General features: G+C 28.1%; 4 protein-coding genes and 2 long non-coding RNA genes across 9 annotated transcripts; 3 read left to right on the forward strand and 3 right to left on the reverse strand.

The window, feature by feature from the left end:
* Positions 1-718: 718 nt before the first annotated feature.
* LOC117205219 (probable hydroxyacid-oxoacid transhydrogenase, mitochondrial) lies at positions 719-5998 on the forward strand. The gene is made up of 8 exons (XM_033443404.1): positions 719-892; positions 1457-1565; positions 1977-2240; positions 2546-2778; positions 2983-3213; positions 3485-3647; positions 4349-4630; positions 5794-5998. The coding sequence occupies exons 1-8, from the start codon at positions 840-842 to the stop codon at positions 5875-5877; spliced, it is 1419 nt and encodes a 472-aa protein (XP_033299295.1). The 5' UTR covers positions 719-839; the 3' UTR covers positions 5878-5998.
* On the reverse strand, positions 2827-5336 carry LOC117205220. The gene is made up of 2 exons (XR_004487198.1): positions 5150-5336; positions 2827-3150 (listed from the first exon to the last, which is right to left on the reverse strand). It is a non-coding gene; the product is annotated as an uncharacterized LOC117205220 (long non-coding RNA).
* A 905-nt stretch (positions 5999-6903) lies between the features above and the next one.
* LOC117205255 lies at positions 6904-7762 on the reverse strand. The gene is made up of 3 exons (XR_004487208.1): positions 7574-7762; positions 7321-7455; positions 6904-7228 (listed from the first exon to the last, which is right to left on the reverse strand). It is a non-coding gene; the product is annotated as an uncharacterized LOC117205255 (long non-coding RNA).
* Positions 7763-8901: 1139 nt separating this feature from the next.
* LOC117205254 (glyceraldehyde-3-phosphate dehydrogenase-like) lies at positions 8902-11823 on the forward strand. The gene is made up of 7 exons (XM_033443471.1): positions 8902-9005; positions 9085-9208; positions 9421-9536; positions 9833-10096; positions 10569-10729; positions 10970-11164; positions 11555-11823. Exons 1-7 carry the CDS (start codon positions 8928-8930, stop codon positions 11670-11672), a joined length of 1056 nt encoding a protein of 351 aa, XP_033299362.1. The 5' UTR covers positions 8902-8927; the 3' UTR covers positions 11673-11823.
* Positions 11824-12046: 223 nt separating this feature from the next.
* LOC117205306 (glyceraldehyde-3-phosphate dehydrogenase 2) lies at positions 12047-15509 on the forward strand. Of its 2 annotated transcripts, XM_033443581.1 has the most exons (5): positions 12047-12183; positions 13691-13790; positions 13858-14097; positions 14186-14440; positions 14534-15509. In XM_033443581.1, exons 2-5 carry the CDS (start codon positions 13713-13715, stop codon positions 14960-14962), a joined length of 1002 nt encoding a protein of 333 aa, XP_033299472.1. In that variant the 5' UTR covers positions 12047-12183; positions 13691-13712; the 3' UTR covers positions 14963-15509. The 2 variants fall into 2 exon arrangements, with proteins under 2 accessions (XP_033299472.1, XP_033299473.1); XM_033443582.1 differs by lacking the exon at positions 12047-12183 and having other exon boundaries at positions 13672-13790.
* On the reverse strand, positions 15257-20422 carry LOC117205305 (ralBP1-associated Eps domain-containing protein 1). Of its 3 annotated transcripts, none has more exons than XM_033443579.1 (5): positions 19927-20420; positions 17778-19053; positions 17624-17688; positions 17203-17299; positions 15257-17116 (listed from the first exon to the last, which is right to left on the reverse strand). In XM_033443579.1, the coding sequence occupies exons 1-5, from the start codon at positions 20098-20100 to the stop codon at positions 16935-16937; spliced, it is 1794 nt and encodes a 597-aa protein (XP_033299470.1). In that variant the 5' UTR covers positions 20101-20420; the 3' UTR covers positions 15257-16934. The 3 variants fall into 3 exon arrangements, with proteins under 3 accessions (XP_033299470.1, XP_033299469.1, XP_033299471.1); XM_033443578.1 differs by having other exon boundaries at positions 17203-17404; positions 19927-20419; XM_033443580.1 differs by lacking the exons at positions 15257-17116; positions 17203-17299 and adding an exon at positions 17472-17537 and having other exon boundaries at positions 19927-20422.
* Between the last annotated feature and the right edge of the window lie 151 nt (positions 20423-20573).

Here is a 20573-nt window from a genome sequence, read left to right on the forward strand (position 1 = left end):
TTTTTTACATAATATTTACTATATTAATGTATAACGTATAACATGAAATCAAATATTAATATGCCTAGTGCAAGAATATTTTAATCATACTTTTACACACTATACTTATACATATGTATATGTGTATGTGTATTGTTACACATTTGACTTTAAATATTTAAAGAAAATTCAATTAAATAGTAAATATAATATATCTAAAAGAAATAAAATTTCAAACTATAAAATAATAGAGAACTTTCAAAATATTATAGATTTGAAATATATCATGTACATATAAAATTTAATGGTACATACCATATGATGTACGGTTGGTATTCGTGAAAATAATCTCAATATGTAGTTAACATGTTTTGATCCTATTATCAGTGACGCTAACTAATATAAATAAACTGATAACATGTATGTGTTTTAAGCAACTTGTTACCTAACTATAGTTACGATATAATAATTTTCGAATATACATATTTTGTACCAGTTTATACATATAAAATTCAAAGAATACTACGTTATTAATTAAATGTATTAATTTCAATTAATAAACGGTATTGTATGTATCATGATATGTATCTAATGTATCATTAGAAGTTAATACGACTAAATTGTTATTAAACATTTCTTGTTAGTGGGAATGTAAATGATAATATTAATACGGCACTGACTGTTATCTACGTAATATTATGTCACACGTATGTGTATATATAGTAGATAACTAGAAGAGAATAATATCTGAAGACTCAGTAGAAAACAGCACAAGAGATCAAAGGATACTTAAAACATATGTCAATACTTTTGCTTTAAATTCTCGTTTTATTTATAATTATATATTATATTACGTAAAGATGATTTCCAAAAAACGTATCATAGATCTATTGCGAGTTATTTCTTCTCAATCGTGAGTATATACATATATGTAATATACATACACATGTACATATACATATGGATATTGTTTTCAAAATGTATTCGTACTATAAGTCGAAAAAATTATATGTATATTATACACTTAATCTATATTAAAACAATTTCACATTATTTTTTATATAATGCTTAACAGGATATTTAATGATATTATTATTTACGCAATATACTAAAAGATTATAGATTTTACAATATTTGTTAATTCTATAATATTGACATATGATATAAAAAATATAAACTAATTTATACTAAAAACTTTAAACAATTATATATTTATATATAATTAATGTGTCTGATAATAAATAAATAAATAAATTTGTATTATTTAACAAAATTATTATATTGAACATAACACATTCAATTATATATAATAATATGTGTTTAATATGTATTTAATATACTTATGTTACAAATGTACAAATATTACAGATTTTTATATATTTTGAGATCAATAATTTTGTTTTTTCATTGGCATTCTTATTGTATTTTAAGTTAATTTTAATTAAACATTTTTGGTATTAATTGATGAAAATTGTAGATGTAAATGTCCAGCTCATGGAAATCCAGGAGGTACAACTATACATGAATTAAGAAAAGCTCGTAGTACAGTAGCTAATGCTATACCAGCAAAAGAATATGCATTTGAAGTATGTATTTTCAAAATTTCATGACAAATGACCTAATATTGAAGCTAAGTCTGTTATTGATTAAATAATTATAAAATGTAAAGAAGATCGTAATTCATTTAAATATTTTTAACACTATCATACTATGCTGTCATGTGAAATTTATAGTAGAATCCATCATATATATTTAGAATTATTTTGCTTTTTCCAATAGTCTGTGATGTCTATATGATGCTTTTTCCTGAATTTTTAAGAAATAGAAATTTAATAATAAATTCAATAATTCAATCCTTTATTTTACTCTTTTAATTCATATTTCTCAAATAAAAAGTATAAAAAATAGCATTGGAGTTAAATTTATACATCTTTTATTCATTAAACTTTGACTAAATATTAGTTTTATTAATTTCATCTTGATTAAAATAATTGCAGATGGCTTGTTCTACAGTGCGGTATGGCGTTGGTGTTACAAAAGAACTCGGTATGGATATGCAAAATTTTAATTCAAAGAATGTGTGTTTGATGACAGATTCCAACTTAATAAATTTACCACCTTTTAAAACTGCTATGGACAGCCTTACTAAATATGGAATTCAAACTACAGTTTACGATAGTGTACGTGTAGAACCCACAGAACAAAGTCTGAAAGATTCCATTGAATTCGCTAAACGTGGACAATTTGATGCTTTTATAGCGGTAAGAGACAAATATATGCGCAAATCTTATTTGAAAATTATCAGTCTCATTTTTCTAAAATATGTTTAGGACATATTTTTATGTTTCTTAACTAGCAAGCAGCAATTCTGCATTTTGAGAAATAAAGAATTAGGAAGATAATTAGTTTTATCAAATCTGCATTGTAAGAAGAAAAAATGAAGATAATTACTCCTATATTTTTAAAATTTATAAGATTAGCTATAGTTTTAATTGCTGTAGCTATAAATTAATAACACATTATTTATTTACTATGAAGTTTAATATAGGTTTAATATTATTATTAGGTAGGAGGTGGTTCAGTGATGGACACTTGTAAAGCTGCAAATCTTTATAGTTCTGATCCCCAAGCAGACTTGTTAGATTACGTAAATCCACCAATTGGTAAAGGAAAACCAATTACAGTGCCATTAAAACCATTAATAGCAGTACCAACTACCTCTGGTACTGGTTCAGAAACAACTGGTGTTTCTATCTTTGATTATCAACCACTTAAAGCCAAAACTGGAATTGCTAATAGGTAACTTATTATCAATGATCTTATCAAGGAAAAGGTACTAATATGATATATAAATAGCAATGTTGCAATATAATTATTATTTAATTGTAAACAATTTACATTTTGTGTATGAATGAGTACATGTGTGTTATATATTATTAAACGTTATTTGTAATTCAAATTATTCAGAACAATTATTTATTTTGAGAATTTTAATTACAACAGAGCTCTGAGACCTACCTTAGGTCTTATTGATCCAAATCATACATTAAGCATGCCAGAAAGAGTCTGTGCTTATTCTGGTTTTGATGTGCTTTGTCATGCTCTTGAATCTTTTACTGCAATACCATATACAGAAAGAGCTTGTCCTTCCAATCCAATTCTTAGACCAGCCTATCAAGGTAGCAATCCTATTAGTGATGTGTGGGCAAAATATGCTCTTCAAATAATGTGCAAGTATGTAATTGTTTGTTGTAAAAAAAGTATATAACGATTATAATAAACAAGTAGAATATCATAAGAATATAAATTTTAATATTTTTAATATGGCCTACATTAACATAATTTGCTTTCTTTTTATAACTTTCTTAAGAACTATTTATATTTGTATAGTTTTCATATTGTGTCACTATTACTTCCAATTACAAAATGAAATTAGCAATAAAGTAATAATTGTATAAATTAAAAAAATATTTTTAAATATAATATTTATGCTTTCTCCACATAGATATTTTAAAAGAGCTGTATATAACCAAGATGATCTTGAAGCTAAAAGTAACATGCATCTTACAAGTACCATGGCAGGTGTTGGATTTGGTAATGCTGGAGTTCACCTTTGTCATGCACTTTCTTATTCTATTAGTGGAAATGTTCATAATTTTCAGCCAGAGGTATGTATATTTAATTTTAAATGATAGAAAAGATAATAATTTTATCAACTTGTTCGTAAAAACAAAACATATTAAATGCATTATTACACACTTTTCTGTACTTAAATTGCTACAATATAAAAGTGTAAATTTTTTTATTACACAAAAATGTAAGAATTAAGGAAAATGTTAATTATCAAAATTAAAGTAGGTATGATTTGTGACATTAAAATCACATCTTATGCCATATACAAAATAAATGTACATATACATTAAACACAACAGATAGTTATTGACAATTATTGTCATTAAATTATGTTGCTGAATATACAGGGTGGTTGGTAACTGGTGGTACAAGCGGAAAGGGGGTGATTCTACGCGAAAAAAGAAGTCGAAAATATAGAATAAAAATTTTTTTATTTTCTTTTTTTTTTTTTAATTTTCCATCGAGACAACGATCTACAGTGAGATCCGTTATAACGAGACGTGATAAAGTGCACGCATACCGAGCGAAAATTCAAAGTCGATTTTCTCGAAAACAAAGCCTCAAATGAAAAATTTTTATTCTATATTTTCGACTTCTTTTTTCGCGTAGAATCACCCCCTTTCCGCTTGTACCACCAGTTACCAACCACCCTGTATAATTATATAGGGTTAATTACATTTAATATATCTAAATAAATATTTGTTGAATTATAATATTGATGCATTGTTTATTATAGGGTTATAACAAAGATCATCCTATAGTGCCACATGGTCTTTCAGTTGTTATATCAGCACCTGCTGTATTTTCTTTTACTGGGAGTGGATGTGCAGAAAGGCATTTAGAAGCTGCTGAATTACTTGGTGCTGATATTACCCGAGCTAAAAAAAGTGATGCTGGCAAAATATTATCAGACGTTGTAAAAGAGTACATGCAAGTGATGAAAATTGAAAATGGTTTGACTGAATTAGGTTTCAAAAAGGAAGATATACCTAATTTAGTCAAAGGCACACTACCACAAGTAAGGTTCATTATTACGATATGGATACGGTGCGTTTTCTGACGAATTAACGTTTTGACATTATTAAGAGACATATTAAGAGATTAATAATTCAATGAATTATTGTCACTGAATTAGTATTAGATAAAATGTGACATATAATTATGTACAGTGTCCTATTTAAATCGATTCCTGCGAATATTTCCAAAATGCATTAATCGATCTGTCCTTGAATAGTTTCAAAGACGGATCGATTAATGCATTAAAACATCCCATCTAAAAAAGCAAAGCTGACCTCCATATGTTTTTTCTAGTACCATAAGTAAATTCGGAGATATTCGCAGGGACGTATTTAAATAGGACACCCTGTTTATAGTTATTATAGCTCAATTTGGTTGTTGCACATTTTTCACTGATTATGTAAATGAATTCAGGAAACAGAAATTTTACACACATATTTTCTGGTTTTTAAAAATTGTTAAAAAGGAAAAGTTATAAGCAATTAAAAATTTAGAAAACCGAACGTCTCCGACTACATACCGAATGTACCCGAAGAACGCGTAATGTTACACGTCTGCGAAGGCGCCACACGTGTACTGCCATGCATGAAAGAAACGGACTCGTGACGTTACAAAGGAGGCAGCTAAGAAACGCGCGTTTCCACGCCGCTCAAATATCAGCAAAGTTTTAATTTAATTATTTTGATTAATAAGTAAATGTATGTAACGAAAATGTAAACTAATTGCTTCTAGGAACCAAAATTTTTGTCTTTAGTAACTTTCTAAATGAAAACGGCAATTTTAAACAGATAAACAGATAACAATTTCTTGCAAATTAAAATATTTTTCTTAATTTCAATAATTTCATTAAATCGAACTGTTTAAAATTATCTCTCACCCAGAAAACATGTGTACATATTTTGGTAGGTATAAAAACCACAATCAATTTGCAGTAGTGATTTATTAGTCACTATACATTATGAATTATGACAATCAAATAAATTTGCCATATTTTTGAAATTTCATACTGCTATATATGACGAATTCATACAATTGTTACATAATAATATATATTTTTACATTTTATTATTTGTATGATCATACAATATTTTTTTCACACATTTTAAAGCTATAAATAATCTTTGAGCTTATTTCATTACTAATCCAGTCTTACATTATTTTCAGCATCGTATTACAAAATTGGCACCACGAGAACAATCAAAGGAAGATCTCACACAGTTGTTTGAAAACTCATTTACAATTTATTAAAAAAATAATGTTTCTCAATATGTACTGTATGTATTTTCTCAAAGACAACATTTGATCTATTTTTTAATATCTACTTTTTCTAAATGAAATTTTGTTATTTTTAATATATTTTATATACAAACACAAATGTTTTTTTAATGAGAATATATAATTATACTTAATTAATTGTTACATAATTATTAATCACTAAACTAAGTATCCAAATAAACACTATCAAACTAAACACTAAATATCCGAAATATTAAACATACCAGTTATATTATTTTTAAAGTCATTTCATCAGAAAATCCTTTATAAAGCACTCATCATTATGATAATGATGAAAAGGATTCCTGAATTTAATGACTTGTAGTCTGCGATACAATTACTTATAAATTTTTACTTCTATTCTAACATTGTACATAATTTTTGTTTGATAACACACAGAATTTGATTACCTACGCCAAATACATCGCATATTACCATTTTATTATCAACAGTAAAACTTTTATATATAAGAAATTAGAGATTAGCTACAGATTAATATTCATCTGAAGCAGTCAAATTCTCTTTTATGAATTTAACTAAATATTTAATAAATATTTTCAATTATTTATCATAAACTTTAGGTGGAAACAGTTCGTCCTGTTTACAATATATGTCATCGAAAAATGTAGGACAGTCATAAGGTGAGTTGACCGATTTTACACACTTAAATACTAATATTGCATCCATAGCGCAAATGAAACATTTTATTAATTCCTTTTTTATTATTTAATATTTGAAAGATGACTTTTAGTTATTATAAGAAATGTATTGAGCATAAAATTTATTAGTACCAATTTTTTTAATATATAAAAATTATACATGTAAAATATACAAATTAATATTAAGTCATTAAAATATAAAATATCATTTGTAGTGTACTGAATAAGGTGTTGTAAAATATTTTATTTTAAAAAATTTAAAAGTTGAAATTAATTATTTACTGTAGCAATTATTTTAATGTACAAATGATATTTCTAATTTTTAATAATATTAATTTGCATTTAGGAACATGTATCATGAATTTTTATATTAAAAAGGAAGATACTAATAAATAATTTACTATATAATTATATACATTTCACAGTTCAAATGGAATTAAGGCATTGTCTTTATTGTATCAAATATTCCCTTCCTTCTGTTTTGTACTATGACGCGACTTCATTTTTCATATGTAGTGCAAAATCCGTTTGATATAATAAAGATGTATGAACAAAAATAGAATTTTTTCTTGAAAAATTTGTCTTTTATGATGAATGTTATTAATGAAAAATATTTCTTTTAATTTACGAATATCTTTTTCCGGACCGAAGTTGTTTAAATGATACTGAAATTTATGATATTATTTATGAATATAGGTATACGTAATATGACTTATCATATCAATATAATTCAAAGTTAAGTATTGCAACAAATTACCTTTAACATTTTATTAGAAGGACATTTGTATCTTATTTTTTCTGTAATTTCCTGTAGTGAATCTTCCATGTTTAATTGGTATTAGAATATGTTACATTTTACTTTAAATTATGAATTATTCATGTCTTCTTCGAGCTACAAAATATTAGAAATGCTTCATAATTTATTTATTCGTTTTAATAATATGTATCGTATACACATTCTACTATTACAATATTACAAATTTTATCAAAAATAACATTAGTTCACTTACCGTCGAACCTCCTTAAATAAAGTCCGTTCTGATAATAAATATCCATTTCGGTATTTCACAGCTTGAGCTGACTTCCTTGACTGCGAGCATGTGTAATACTGTTCATCGAGGAACGTCTTGGGATTAATTCACTCTTGTAACAATGTTGATGTTTGCTTTCCAATATCAAACTATTTCACATTTCATAATGGTCGTAGTAGATATGTATGGGCATGAAAAGAAGATAATAATAATATTACTACTGTTGTCTCTCTACGATATTCGTTCAAATGATATTGAAAGGATGATTCTAAAGTACACATGTATACATATATATACTATACTGTGTATATATTCAGAACATTTAATTCACATTGCTGTTAATATTTAGAAATGTTGATATCGACAGAAATGACCGACTATGAAATAGTACACACATTTAATTAAATCAACTATACGAATATTTGACGAATTTTCAAAATCTGCTTTCTGCTGTTACATGATGCTTCGTACTGAAAAATTTTAACCTATTTTTACATGAATTTTTAAATTAATTTTCCAAACATAAGTTGAACGACTTTGAAAACATGTATTTCTATAAATAGTATTACACATATACAGGATATATGTATGTATGTGTGTACTATGCTATTCTTGTTACGATTTTTCAAACCCTTACTTTTACAACAAAAATGTTTTGAATAAAAGTTAAACAGATTTCAACTGGCTATAAATTGCGATATAAAAAATTCCAAAAAAAATTATTTTTCGACAAAAAGCCCAGCTCACTTTGACTTCTGTAAATGACACTACGTATTTTCAATGTCATACTGTTGTACCTGATGTTAAAACGCATTATATATATACTACTATCATACTATGCCTTTGAAATGACCTTGAAATAACCTTGAAAGTTGAAATGTTAACTTAATCAGTGCCGTATTTTTATACCAACAACCTTAAAAATTAAGTTTTATACACGAATATTTTTTAATATTTCTTACACCTCGGTTAAAATTTATTTTATTCTTGAGATATTATTTTATACTTTCAAATTATCAAGATGTTATCTAAAATTCTAAACTATGATAATTTATTTTATAACCGAATTTAACATTCTTTCATTAAATTTTTCATTAATCATGATATGACAAGTTTATATTATATATTTTTTCCGTGTATCGTAAATGTTCATTATATTATGAACAAATTTTGATAAAAAAACTACTTTCCGATATGTCTATTTCAATTTTGTATACAAATTCGCACTATTGACTTTTTGACGTTTCGGAACAACTAAAATAAGTAGAATACAAATGCGGTATATAATTTTGAAATATTATAAACTGATACTAGGAAACATTTTCGTAAAGTTATGGCATTTGTAGGAATTAATGGATTTGGAAGAATAGGAAGAATGTGTTTACGTGCTTGTCTTGAAAAGGATGTTACGGTAACGAATTAGTAAAAAATTACTTTTACATGCAAATATTTTTATATCAAGCAAGTGTAAAACAAATATATTGTATTAGGTTAAGATGATAAATGATCCGTATATTTCAACCGATTATATGATATATTTATTTAAATTTGACTCGACTCATGGTCCTTATCCTGTAAAGCTGGAATGTGAAAATGGATTTATTATTATCGGAGGTATATTTAATAATTCATACATTATATTTTACTTGAGTCAATTTAATTAAAGCTGGCGCTGCACAAACTTTGTATTTAATACTATATACATATTGTATTAATGATATAATGAAGTAAATATATCATTATAATATAAGTACAAAAGATCGATTAATAAATTATAGATTTACAAACTTATGAAATTAATACTTAATAAATTTTTTCTTTTGAAGACAACAAAATAGCTACATCTCAAGAAAAAAACCCATGTAAAATAAATTGGAGAGAAGCAGGTGTAACATATGTAATTGAGGCTACTGGGCTTTTTACTACCTTAGAAAAAGCAAGCGTAAGAAAAGAGATTGTTCCTTCATACCTATTATTTATAATTTTGGTGTATTTGTTAATAGTTGTATTACAATCTCGATTTAATATTTACAATCGTCTATATTATAATGCTACTTAGAAAGCTTTCGTTTATTATCCAAACTTCGTAACTCATTATAAAGAGTAGAAATTTTTCTATTTCACGAAAAAACTGAACTTATATGTAATACATACATAAAAAATTTATAAAGATATATTTAAATTCTATTACATAAAATAAATGTTTAGAGAATAAAGGAAACATCTGCCTCATTTTAGTTACATATGGACGGTGGAGCTAAAAGAGTAATTATTACAGCACCTTCTATAGATGCATCAATGATCGTTTATGGTGTAAATCATGCTTGTTATGATCCAAAAAAAGGTAAAATAATATCAGCTGCTTCTTGTACAACAAACTGTGCAGCACCTATCATTCGATTGATGCATGATAAATTCGACGTTATTGAAGTAATGATCAGTAGTGTACACGCTTTAACATCGATGCAACGAACTTTAGATGGGCCCCTAGAGAGAGGAAAGGTATTTACGAAATATTTTATCAAACTCTCTTTATTTACGAAAACCCATACTTTTAATAGTTTTAATAGTTATAATAGTATTATTAATGTGTTACACAAAAAAATATTACAGAAATAAAATATGCTACTTAATAAGAAAAGTATTACGTTTCTAATATAGCAATAAAAACACTCTTTAATAGAATAATATATTTTTTGTCCTTAGTATCGCAGCTATTAAAATAAATCAAATTTTGTCGTCGAATCTAATGTTTACGTTACTTAAAAAACAATAATTTTATATTATGTATTAATAGAGATAGTAATTAGGAATTGATTACGATTAATGATTAACTTAATAAGTTCTTTTATTTTCATATAATATTAGAACGAACAAAACTAATTCGAACTTTAACATTTACTGATATAACTTGTGCATATTGATTTGTTTTACTAATTTAAGAAAATACGTTATAATTGTATCTGTATTGTAGTTGTGGAGAGATGGTAGAGGTGCTCTCCAAAATATTATTCCGACGTCTTCAGGTGCTGCCAAATCATTGGACAAAATTATCCCTGAACTGAAAGGCAAAATATCTGCTATAGCCTTTAGAGTACCAATTCCAAATGTTTCTTTATGTGACATGACTTTTCGGTAATGCCAATTACAGTAATTTATTTGATTACAGTAAAAATTTTATTACATTATATATATATATATATATATATATATATCACATATAATATTACAAGATTTCAAAACAAAAAACATTAATTTTAAAGAACAAAGTAGCTTTATATCAACAGTAATTAACTTTCCTTAATTTATAAAATTAATACAAACAAATATCAAATAGCAACATGTGTCATATTTATACAGTTTTATTAATGTTAGAGTTAATAAACCGACAACGTATGAAGAAGTGAAGGAAGCAATGAAAACAGCGTCAGAGAATGATCTAAACGGTATATTGGGTTATACAGATGATGATTGTGTGTCATCCGATTTCAATAAGACAAGCTTTTCGTGTATTTTCGATGCCAAAGCTGGAATTCCTCAGACAAGCACATTCATCAAAGTTGTTGCCTGGTAATTATCAAGTCAAATTATTTCATAAACAATATTTTTGACTTTTGTGAACTTACCGAATCATTCCTTCTATTAATATAATAATCAATTTAAATAACAACACAAGCAATATAAATTTTTCTTAATTATTTGTTATTTATTCGTATATGTACATAAATTATATTTAAATGCATTTGAAATTTATATATACAGATATAAATACTATTATCAAATTCTTTTTGAAATCGTAAAATAATAAATTTTATGTTTAACTACTTTAGATTATTTTGTAACAAATTTTCAAACTGATTAATCTTTAAATATAAATACATAACAAAATATAACATGAAATAATTAATGAAGTAAATATAAAGTTTGTTAGTTAATTAACGAAAATATAAATATTTGTAGGTATGACAATGAATATGGTTATGCACATCGTATAGTGGATTTGATACAATACATGTATCAAGTTGATTCCGGTAATATACCAGTACCTGTACAGGAGTTAGACGAAAGTGAAGATTAATTATTTCATTCAGTAAGAAAAATATATTATAAGATTACGTTTTATGCAAAGTAATCTTAATATGTATTCTATTCATATCTCCTATTAATTTATATATCTCTTATAAGTTTAATCCCTTATTAATTTTAAACAAAAGATCACTATTGCATTAAAGTTTCATTCATTGCATTTTGTTGTATGTATGTATATCTTGTTTGCTAAATAAAATTGTTAAATAGAGAAGGTTTATATATTGTATAAATTTAATGAAAGTAAATCTGTATTAATTTTATCTATCTAATTCATTTTTTAAGTACACAAATGTTACACGAGAACAAATTTATATCTAGCGGCTTCTGAATACGTCGATAGGAACGTGTACTCACGTGATCCGAGAATAGCCGATGATGTGCGAAAATAAGGAACGGTTACAGCGCATACGCCTAAAACTAGTACCGGTTATATTAACGTTGCCTGCCCTTCAAATGACACTGCTTTTGCGGTAAGCGTAGCGTTCAGATTGTTTTTTCACGTAAGTACCACTAGTTTAGAACTAACTCTTAATTTATCGTATGTTTTCCTACAATTTAATTTTTCCACTACGTCATATTTATATACAATAAACTACAGTCTTTCAATTGATGTTAATAAAACAATAATAAAATTCAGAATTTTGCTTATATCTAGGATTACATAGCATGTTCTTAGTGCATGTACGTTTTATTCAAACCGGTTGATATGACGTCATTCAAACTAAGTATCTTCCTATAATAATTTTTGCGGTAGTAGATGCAAAATCTGTTCCAGAATCTCTGCGAAAACGTGTACTGATATCTTTCTAATATGTCTGAATTTGTCTTTTCGTCTAATCACATTATTTCAATTTTTATTAGCGTTGGTTTTATTATATTTGTTACATATATGCTATGTATTTCATTCCTACTCACGTAACCCAACTTTTTTACATACTACGAATTTGTTCGATTTCGACATTGTACAACATTAATTATTTAAAAACGAAATTCAGAATTCACGAACTTTATTAAATATGAAATTATTTGTGAAAGATTTTGATTTTATGAAAAAATCTACTTTTATGCATACATATGTGCTGTTAATTTGATGTAACATAATCTTTTACAAAATAGATTTTGTTACCGTTACATTAGTATTTTTATATGTTTTGAAAAAATTTAAAAGCTATATATTAAAATTCAGACAATTATTAAAAGCTACTAGTTTTATTTTAATATAAATATAAACATAAATTATAGTAACGAATTTTTAAATCGAATAAGATAGTAATACGATTCATTCTACATACTAATATACATTCCGCTACATACATTTCTTTTGTAATGTTTCAATATTATTACAAATAATATTGAATATAAAATATGTGTATGTACATACATACATCATCGTAATAGTCGAAGCATGAATATGTGAAAAAGGTCACGTTCGTCTTTAAGTACAAATTGGCGTTGAGAGATCTTCTTGACCTTGAGTGACCTTTAATATTAAACCTTGTTTTATAAGACAAATATCTGAATTATAATATTATTTCTGTTTATAATAAATTATTTAATTTAATAATGCAGACTACAGAAATTATTTTTAATACTAATGCAAGAATATTAGAAACATCCAACTTTATTTGATGTATCTATGTTTATACATTAAATTATTCATGTTTTCGTTAGAGCAGTAATATTTACAACAAAACACAATTGAATTTACAATAAATCAAAATATGCATATATGTGTATTTTACATGAATTATTTATATTCCAATATTTTTATATTTGTAATCTAATCAAAAAAATAATGTTATGCTTTAAATTTAATTATACCAAATAACATTCTGAATATAAAATCATTATAAATCGAAAAAATATATTACACCTATTTGAGGTTATGCCGTTATTATTGGGATTAACTTCACTTATATCGATCACACAAAAATTACTTTATAAAAGCAAATTGGTATATGCCGAGTCAAAAATATGTTATCAAAAGATAAACCGCACATTTTCCAGTTGCATAGAAGAAGACGACGACATGAGCAAAATTGGAATCAACGGATTCGGCCGCATTGGTCGTCTTGTGCTTAGGGCCTCTCTTGATCGTGGTGCCCAGGTAAATAATTTGTTAATTTCATATGCTTTTGTACTTTCAACTTTTTTCATTATTATAATTTTAATAGGTTGTAGCTATTAATGATCCCTTTATTGGTTTGGACTATATGGTATATATGTTTAAATATGACTCCACTCATGGAAGATTTAAGGGAGAGGTCAAAGCCGAAAATGGTTGCTTAGTTGTCAATGGCAATAAAATTGCTGTGTTCAGTGAGCGCGAGCCAAAAGCTATTCCATGGGCAAAAGCTGGAGCTGAATATGTTGTAGAATCTACTGGAGTCTTCACTACCATAGAAAAGGCTTCTGTATGTACAAACCTGTATATTTATTTTAAAAAGAGAGAGGGAGAGAGAGAAATGTATTCATATATAAATAATTATTTTAATCTTTTAGGCTCATTTGGAAGGTGGTGCAAAGAAAGTTATTATTTCTGCACCGTCAGCTGATGCACCTATGTTTGTTGTTGGTGTTAACTTGGAAGCTTATAATCCAAGTTATAAAGTTATCTCTAATGCTTCCTGCACTACTAATTGTTTAGCTCCTCTTGCTAAAGTTATTCATGACAATTTTGAAATCGTTGAGGGTCTTATGACTACTGTACATGCTATTACTGCTACTCAAAAAACTGTTGATGGACCTTCTGGAAAGGTATATCAAATTTTTTCTAATAATATATTTCTTCACTCTATAATTGGTTTTTGTTTCATCATACTTAATGTTTCCTATTTGGTTTTATAACAGTTATGGCGTGACGGTCGCGGTGCAGCACAAAATATTATTCCAGCTGCAACTGGTGCAGCTAAAGCTGTTGGTAAAGTCATTCCAGCCCTTAATGGAAAACTGACTGGTATGGCATTCCGTGTACCGGTACATAATGTATCGGTTGTTGACTTAACGGTTAGACTTGCCAAACCTGCGTCCTATGATGCTATTAAGGCTAAAATAAAGGAAGCTGCTGAAGGACCCTTGAAGGGAATTTTGGGATATACAGAAGATGATGTAGTATCTTCCGATTTTATTGGTGATAACCACTCCAGTATTTTTGATGCTAAAGCTGGCATACCTTTGAATGATAACTTTGTTAAGTTAATTTCGTGGTATGATAATGAATATGGTTATTCTAACCGCGTCGTTGATTTAATTAAGTACATACAAACAAAAGATAACTAAAATTTTACTCATATTTATGTGTAACACATTTCGTAAACTGTTCTATATGATAATGTTATATGAGTTATATATCGTTATTTTATAGATACTTCAGATTAAATAACATTCTAACCAGTAGAGTTTCCAACCAACAATTGAGAATGTAAGATTGAGAATATTTTTAGTAAACCGTTTCTTTCGCACATTACATAGTTGTAACTAATAATATTTAGGCAAAACAAGTACAAAAGGAAGCTGGTTTTAGGGTTTGTCACATTACTTAATTCGAATTTCTGTTTATGGTTTTCAAATATGTTCATAAATATATTCAAGTGCAAGTATAACGCATATTTATGAGAGTTATGTAGTCAACCGTAACGTAAATTATTCTTGGATCATATATAATATTATCTAAGTAAGAGTAATGTATGTTACATTCAATTACTTTATATCATTTTGTTCATTCATCAACATTCACAACCAAGATTTTAACATATTTGTGATTTCTTCCTGTAATATTATTTGACATTCAAGACATTGATATCAATAAAAATTGTTATGAAACTAAGAGAATGTTTTATTTAGTCTTTGAACATTTCTTTATCTTCTTATATATTGATACATTTTTACAGCATTATATGAATAGTAGGAATGGAATAAATCAACAGTTAACTTCCGATTAACTTACATAATAGTTAACTCATATACTTTCTGTACAACTTCTGTACATTTACAAAAAGATATTTTAATATGATTATTGATTGGAATATTTCTAAATAACTTTAACAAAAGTTCTGGCCATCAGAAGTGGCTGCAATATTAATTACAATATTCTTAAAGTATTGTATTATATGGCACAAGGAATAGTTACTTTATATTTCTCATTTATATTAAATTAGTTTTTATGAGATATCGAACAAAACATTTTGCAGAACATTACGTTTATATACAAATTAAGTCATACAATTTATGATGTAATATTTTTTGTTCCGATTGAAAACAATACGTTGAATAATCTATGTAGAACAAAAGTAATCCATAAAAATTGAAAGTATCAACGTTTCTTTTTAAAGTATATTTATTCTTTGAGTGTTCTGTTCCTGCAGACTTCATTTTCTCTCATTCCTTGTTCTAATTCTATTTGCTATGTACAATTATCATCATGAAATGAAATACATTGTTACACTTTAGGAATACCAATTTGTTATGTCATGCTGTGAAAAATTTGATAGTACAGCAATACGAAAATACAGTTTTATTTTGTTGTCGTAAACAATAAATATCTATCACTCGCTTTTATAGCATGTTTTTTTTATAGTTTTGTAGTATACAATAATCATCAAGCTTTCACTATAGCTTGATGCGATTATTCAACTTTAAAAACTTTGTAATATATAAAGAACTATTTCTCAGCAATTTAGTACAGTACTATGCATAAAAAATATAAGTTTTTAAAATTATTTGAACGTTAAAATGCTGTAACATTTGAATACTAGAGAGTGGCAGATGTTACTACAATATTTGTACCCACGCTTCTATAATGCACACTGGAATTATCTGTGAAAGAGGACAAAATGTGAATAATAGCGTAACCACAAAGAATTTTCATTGATATTTCTTCAACGTTTCTGTTCTAGAATGAAAGAAATATCCATTTCCTTTCAATAATACAATTATTCAAGAGCAACTTAAATATTTCTATTAGTAAACCATACATTATTAAAACATGGAAAATATATAAAGGGACATTTAAAATCTAATATTTTACTAATTAACGATAGAAATAGGTTGAATATTTAACATTGGATAATTTTTATTACTATCTGCTCTGTAATGTTATTTTTTGGTTACGCTAACTGTTGTGGATGTACGAAACTTTGCAAAAGGAAATACTCTAGACTAGCATGACACATGAGTTACTCGATTTTACAACAAATTTAGGAAAAATTAATAATTCATAGTTTGGAGTTTTTACAAATGATAACAAATTACATCATGTTAAAAGTAAAAGCTTCGCACGAAGATTTATACGTTCCTGAAGTGCGCTAGCTAATTCTCGTGTTAATTCTTCACAAACTAATCGCAGTTCGGCATTTTTCTCTCGTAATTCTTGTAATGTTAATTTCTTTGATTCTTCTAATTCATCCTTGGGAGCATCTTCATCTCCTTCTCGCTCTGTAAATGAAGCAAAAAGTTAAGAGATGATAATACTCTGTACATTGAAATTCAAATAAGAAAAATAAAGAAAATGAAAAACTCACTTGGACTGGGTTTTCTATAAATATGAAATGCACCACAGACACCAGTAAATTGCTGTGATTGTGGAGTTTCCAGAGGTGGATTTTCAGGTAGTTCGCTCTTTGGAGAAAAGTGAGAAAAATCAGCAACAAAACCTTGACTTTCATTTAAGGCTTTTTGTCCTTCTCCCTCACTTTTTTGACCAACCAATTTTCGAGGTGAAGTCTGTAGTAGAGATACATGACAAAATTTTCTTTATAACAATAATTTTGCCTACATATTTTAACTTTCCGAATCCATAACATTGTTAACATCTAAAGTATCTGAAATATCTACTGTGCGGATCCATAAAAAGCAGCTTAATTAAATGTAGTTCTCATTATTAATAATTTTAATCTAGGTGTTTGGTAATAGAATGATTAAAAAATGGATAAAAGTACTTACAATTCCAGGAGAGATTCTTGGTGGAACTAGCGGAGGTGCTCCAAGGAAACTTTGACCATTTTTCCCTACAAGAACGCGCACAGTTTGAAGCGTAAAACTTTGCTTTCTCAGCCACAGATGAAAAGTATCGCAGAGTATTGGTAGCAACATATACCTAATTTATTAAGATCAAGACTAGAACTTCTTGCATGTGTTCTGTATGGTCTGGGTGGTGGTGGAGGTGGTGGTTCCTTCTTTGGAGTTACTATAATAGCTTCTTCAGGAGGTGGAGGTGGTTTTTTTATGAGAGGTCGTTGCACCAATGCACTTGCAGTACGTTGGAGATCGTCATCTCCCAACGTAGTGCAGCTGCTACTGTTACCATTTGCTCCAGAGGCAAGAATCGCTGCTTCAGGTGTTAAACGTAATGGTACCGGATGTAGAATTTTAGGATCTTTTTCAACAGCAGATTTTTGAAAATCAAAATTCACTAGTTGCAAACCTGGGCTAGTTAAAGAACTGCTAGTCCCAGTTGGTGAATCAACAAATTTTGTCCATTCTTTATTTCTTTCACGAGTACCAGTGGTATTAGGTGGAGTTTTTTGAGTAGTTGTAGTTTGTGGAATAGGTGGTGGACCAGTTTTTTGCTTAAGCAAAGGAATTAATAAAGGTGGAGGTAAGACATCGGGTAGAGGCACATGATTTCTTCGTAACACAACAAGATGCATAGCCACAAAAAATTCTTGTAAACTCAATGCTCCATCTCTGGTAATATCCGCAAGTTGCCAAATGCGACTAAGTTCTCCTAAAGGAAGTCCAGACTTTTCAAAAAATGTTCTGGCTATGGGTCCGTGTAAAAGCCCCTCAGGATCAAGTTGCAATTGTGTAAATTGAGCAGCATAATATTCACGCTGTTCATCACTAATTATCCATACTTCTTCAGGTGGAAACGAGCCATCACCATCTCCATCACCTTCATCACTGCTATGACGTTCTGAACTTTCTTCTTCGGTTCCTAGTAATTGCCTCTGCTCTTCAGATACCAACAATCCTTGCCAACCTCCAGATACAGAATCTAATATAGTTTCACCACCTATGTCATTGTTTCTTTCCTGTATTATACTATTTGTTGGAGTAGGTGAATCTGTACTACCGCCAGTTTCCCTTGGAGATTCTGCTTCACTTTCACTTTCTGTGGTACTCTCAGGAGCATGTCGATGACTTTTTACAGCTCTGTTTGAATCTGAACTTCTTCTATCATCTTCTTTCCCAGATGCTGGCCAAGTAAATCTTGGTAAGGTAATAACATTCAAGGGCATAGTAATTATATCTTTACCGATATTAAGTCCTGCTTGATAAGTTGCTACAAGTTTCAACAGTACATAAAATTGTTTCTTTCCAAGATGTGTACCAATGTGTGCTGCTTCAGTTCCAAAACAGATATCCAATATCTATAAATCAGAAAAATTTATTTTGCAAATAAACATAATTAGTATTTTATTTAAATTTGTCTAATTTAAATATAAATATTCTTATATCTATAGTTGTGCATATCTATAATACATTATTTACAAATAATGAATATCATACAAGAAGCAATAAATTACATTAATATATGTATAACAAATACTTACGAAAGTAATATAAAAGTTTCTTATGCTCAAATAACATTTGACAATATTTCTCAAACAATTCATACTTTTATTTTATATTCTACTTTGTTTATCAACAAAATAAAATATCTTAAATATTATCATCAATCTACTTTATTTGAAATAAACTATTAACATAAGGTTCGTTTCATGTATTTTAAAAATATTGTTTAAATTTGAGAAGTTTGAAATTTCTCATTACTTTATTATTTTGCAAAACTTCGGAGAAATACTGAAATTGATGTATTCTTTAAACTAATTTGCAAATGTATCTTCATACATTCGATGATCATTGTAATTTTCATTATTTAATTTTATACTAGAAATTTTTAACATATACATATTGAGAATAATAACATATCGGTATTGACATTGTGACAAAATCGATCATTAAACTATTGTAAAAATACTGACTGATTTTTTTATTCGGAAATGTAAGTACGTAACTGTTTAGTTGGTCATTTAATTAGGATACTTATAATCACTTCGTAACAGTTCCTTAATTCTAACCTTCATAAGCCTTTGTAATTTGCCGATATCACGTCACGTTCGACAAATTAAACGCCCACTTCTATATGATTAAAGAGATGTTATGATCTCAATATTGCAATCGCGTGTGTGACAGAAAACCAACAGCTGACAGACTACGTACAATGAGTTGATATAATTTACCTTCATCGCGACAACCTCTGGTAAATTCGCCGAGCGCAGTAGTTCGGCAACTTTGATCACCGGCACACCGTCGCTGTCTGCATTTTCACAGCAACAACTAAAAATATTTTCATAATATCGATGTTCGGTCATCGTCAGGTGAAGACTCGCCATCGTAATCGACTCCCAATCCATCTTGGCGACAAGTCAGAGCGGAGCAATGAACCGCTTCTACACTCGTTCTCGTTACGTACAAACTGGGTCCGTTCTCTTTCTCTACTCTCCTCCTCTCTCACACCTTTTAGCTTTTCTTCTATCCGTCTCCGTTGTTGTCCTTCCGTTCTTAACACGGTCTGCTTCACAGGACGGTCGTCTCCAGTATATAGTCACATTGCACGATGATATGATGATCTTGACGAATCCCTTGGGAATGTAAGGCACACCATTTGTAGACTACACCCCATGCATCACAAAATTACCGCTCGACCGCCATCTTTCTGTTCCCTCTGTGTTTGACATTATTATAATCCATGTGCGCATACTACCTGAACTGACATTTCTACAGTATGTGCGCATTAACTTTACTGGAATATAGAGGCTATACTGCGCATGCGTTTTCTTTCATCGCGATAACGCGGGATTTTCCATTTTTTTCAACTATTTTATTT

Source organism: Bombus bifarius, unplaced genomic scaffold (genome assembly GCF_011952205.1).
Source record: "Bombus bifarius isolate JDL3187 unplaced genomic scaffold, Bbif_JDL3187 scf7180000007987, whole genome shotgun sequence".
NCBI lineage: Eukaryota > Metazoa > Arthropoda > Insecta > Hymenoptera > Apidae > Bombus > Bombus bifarius.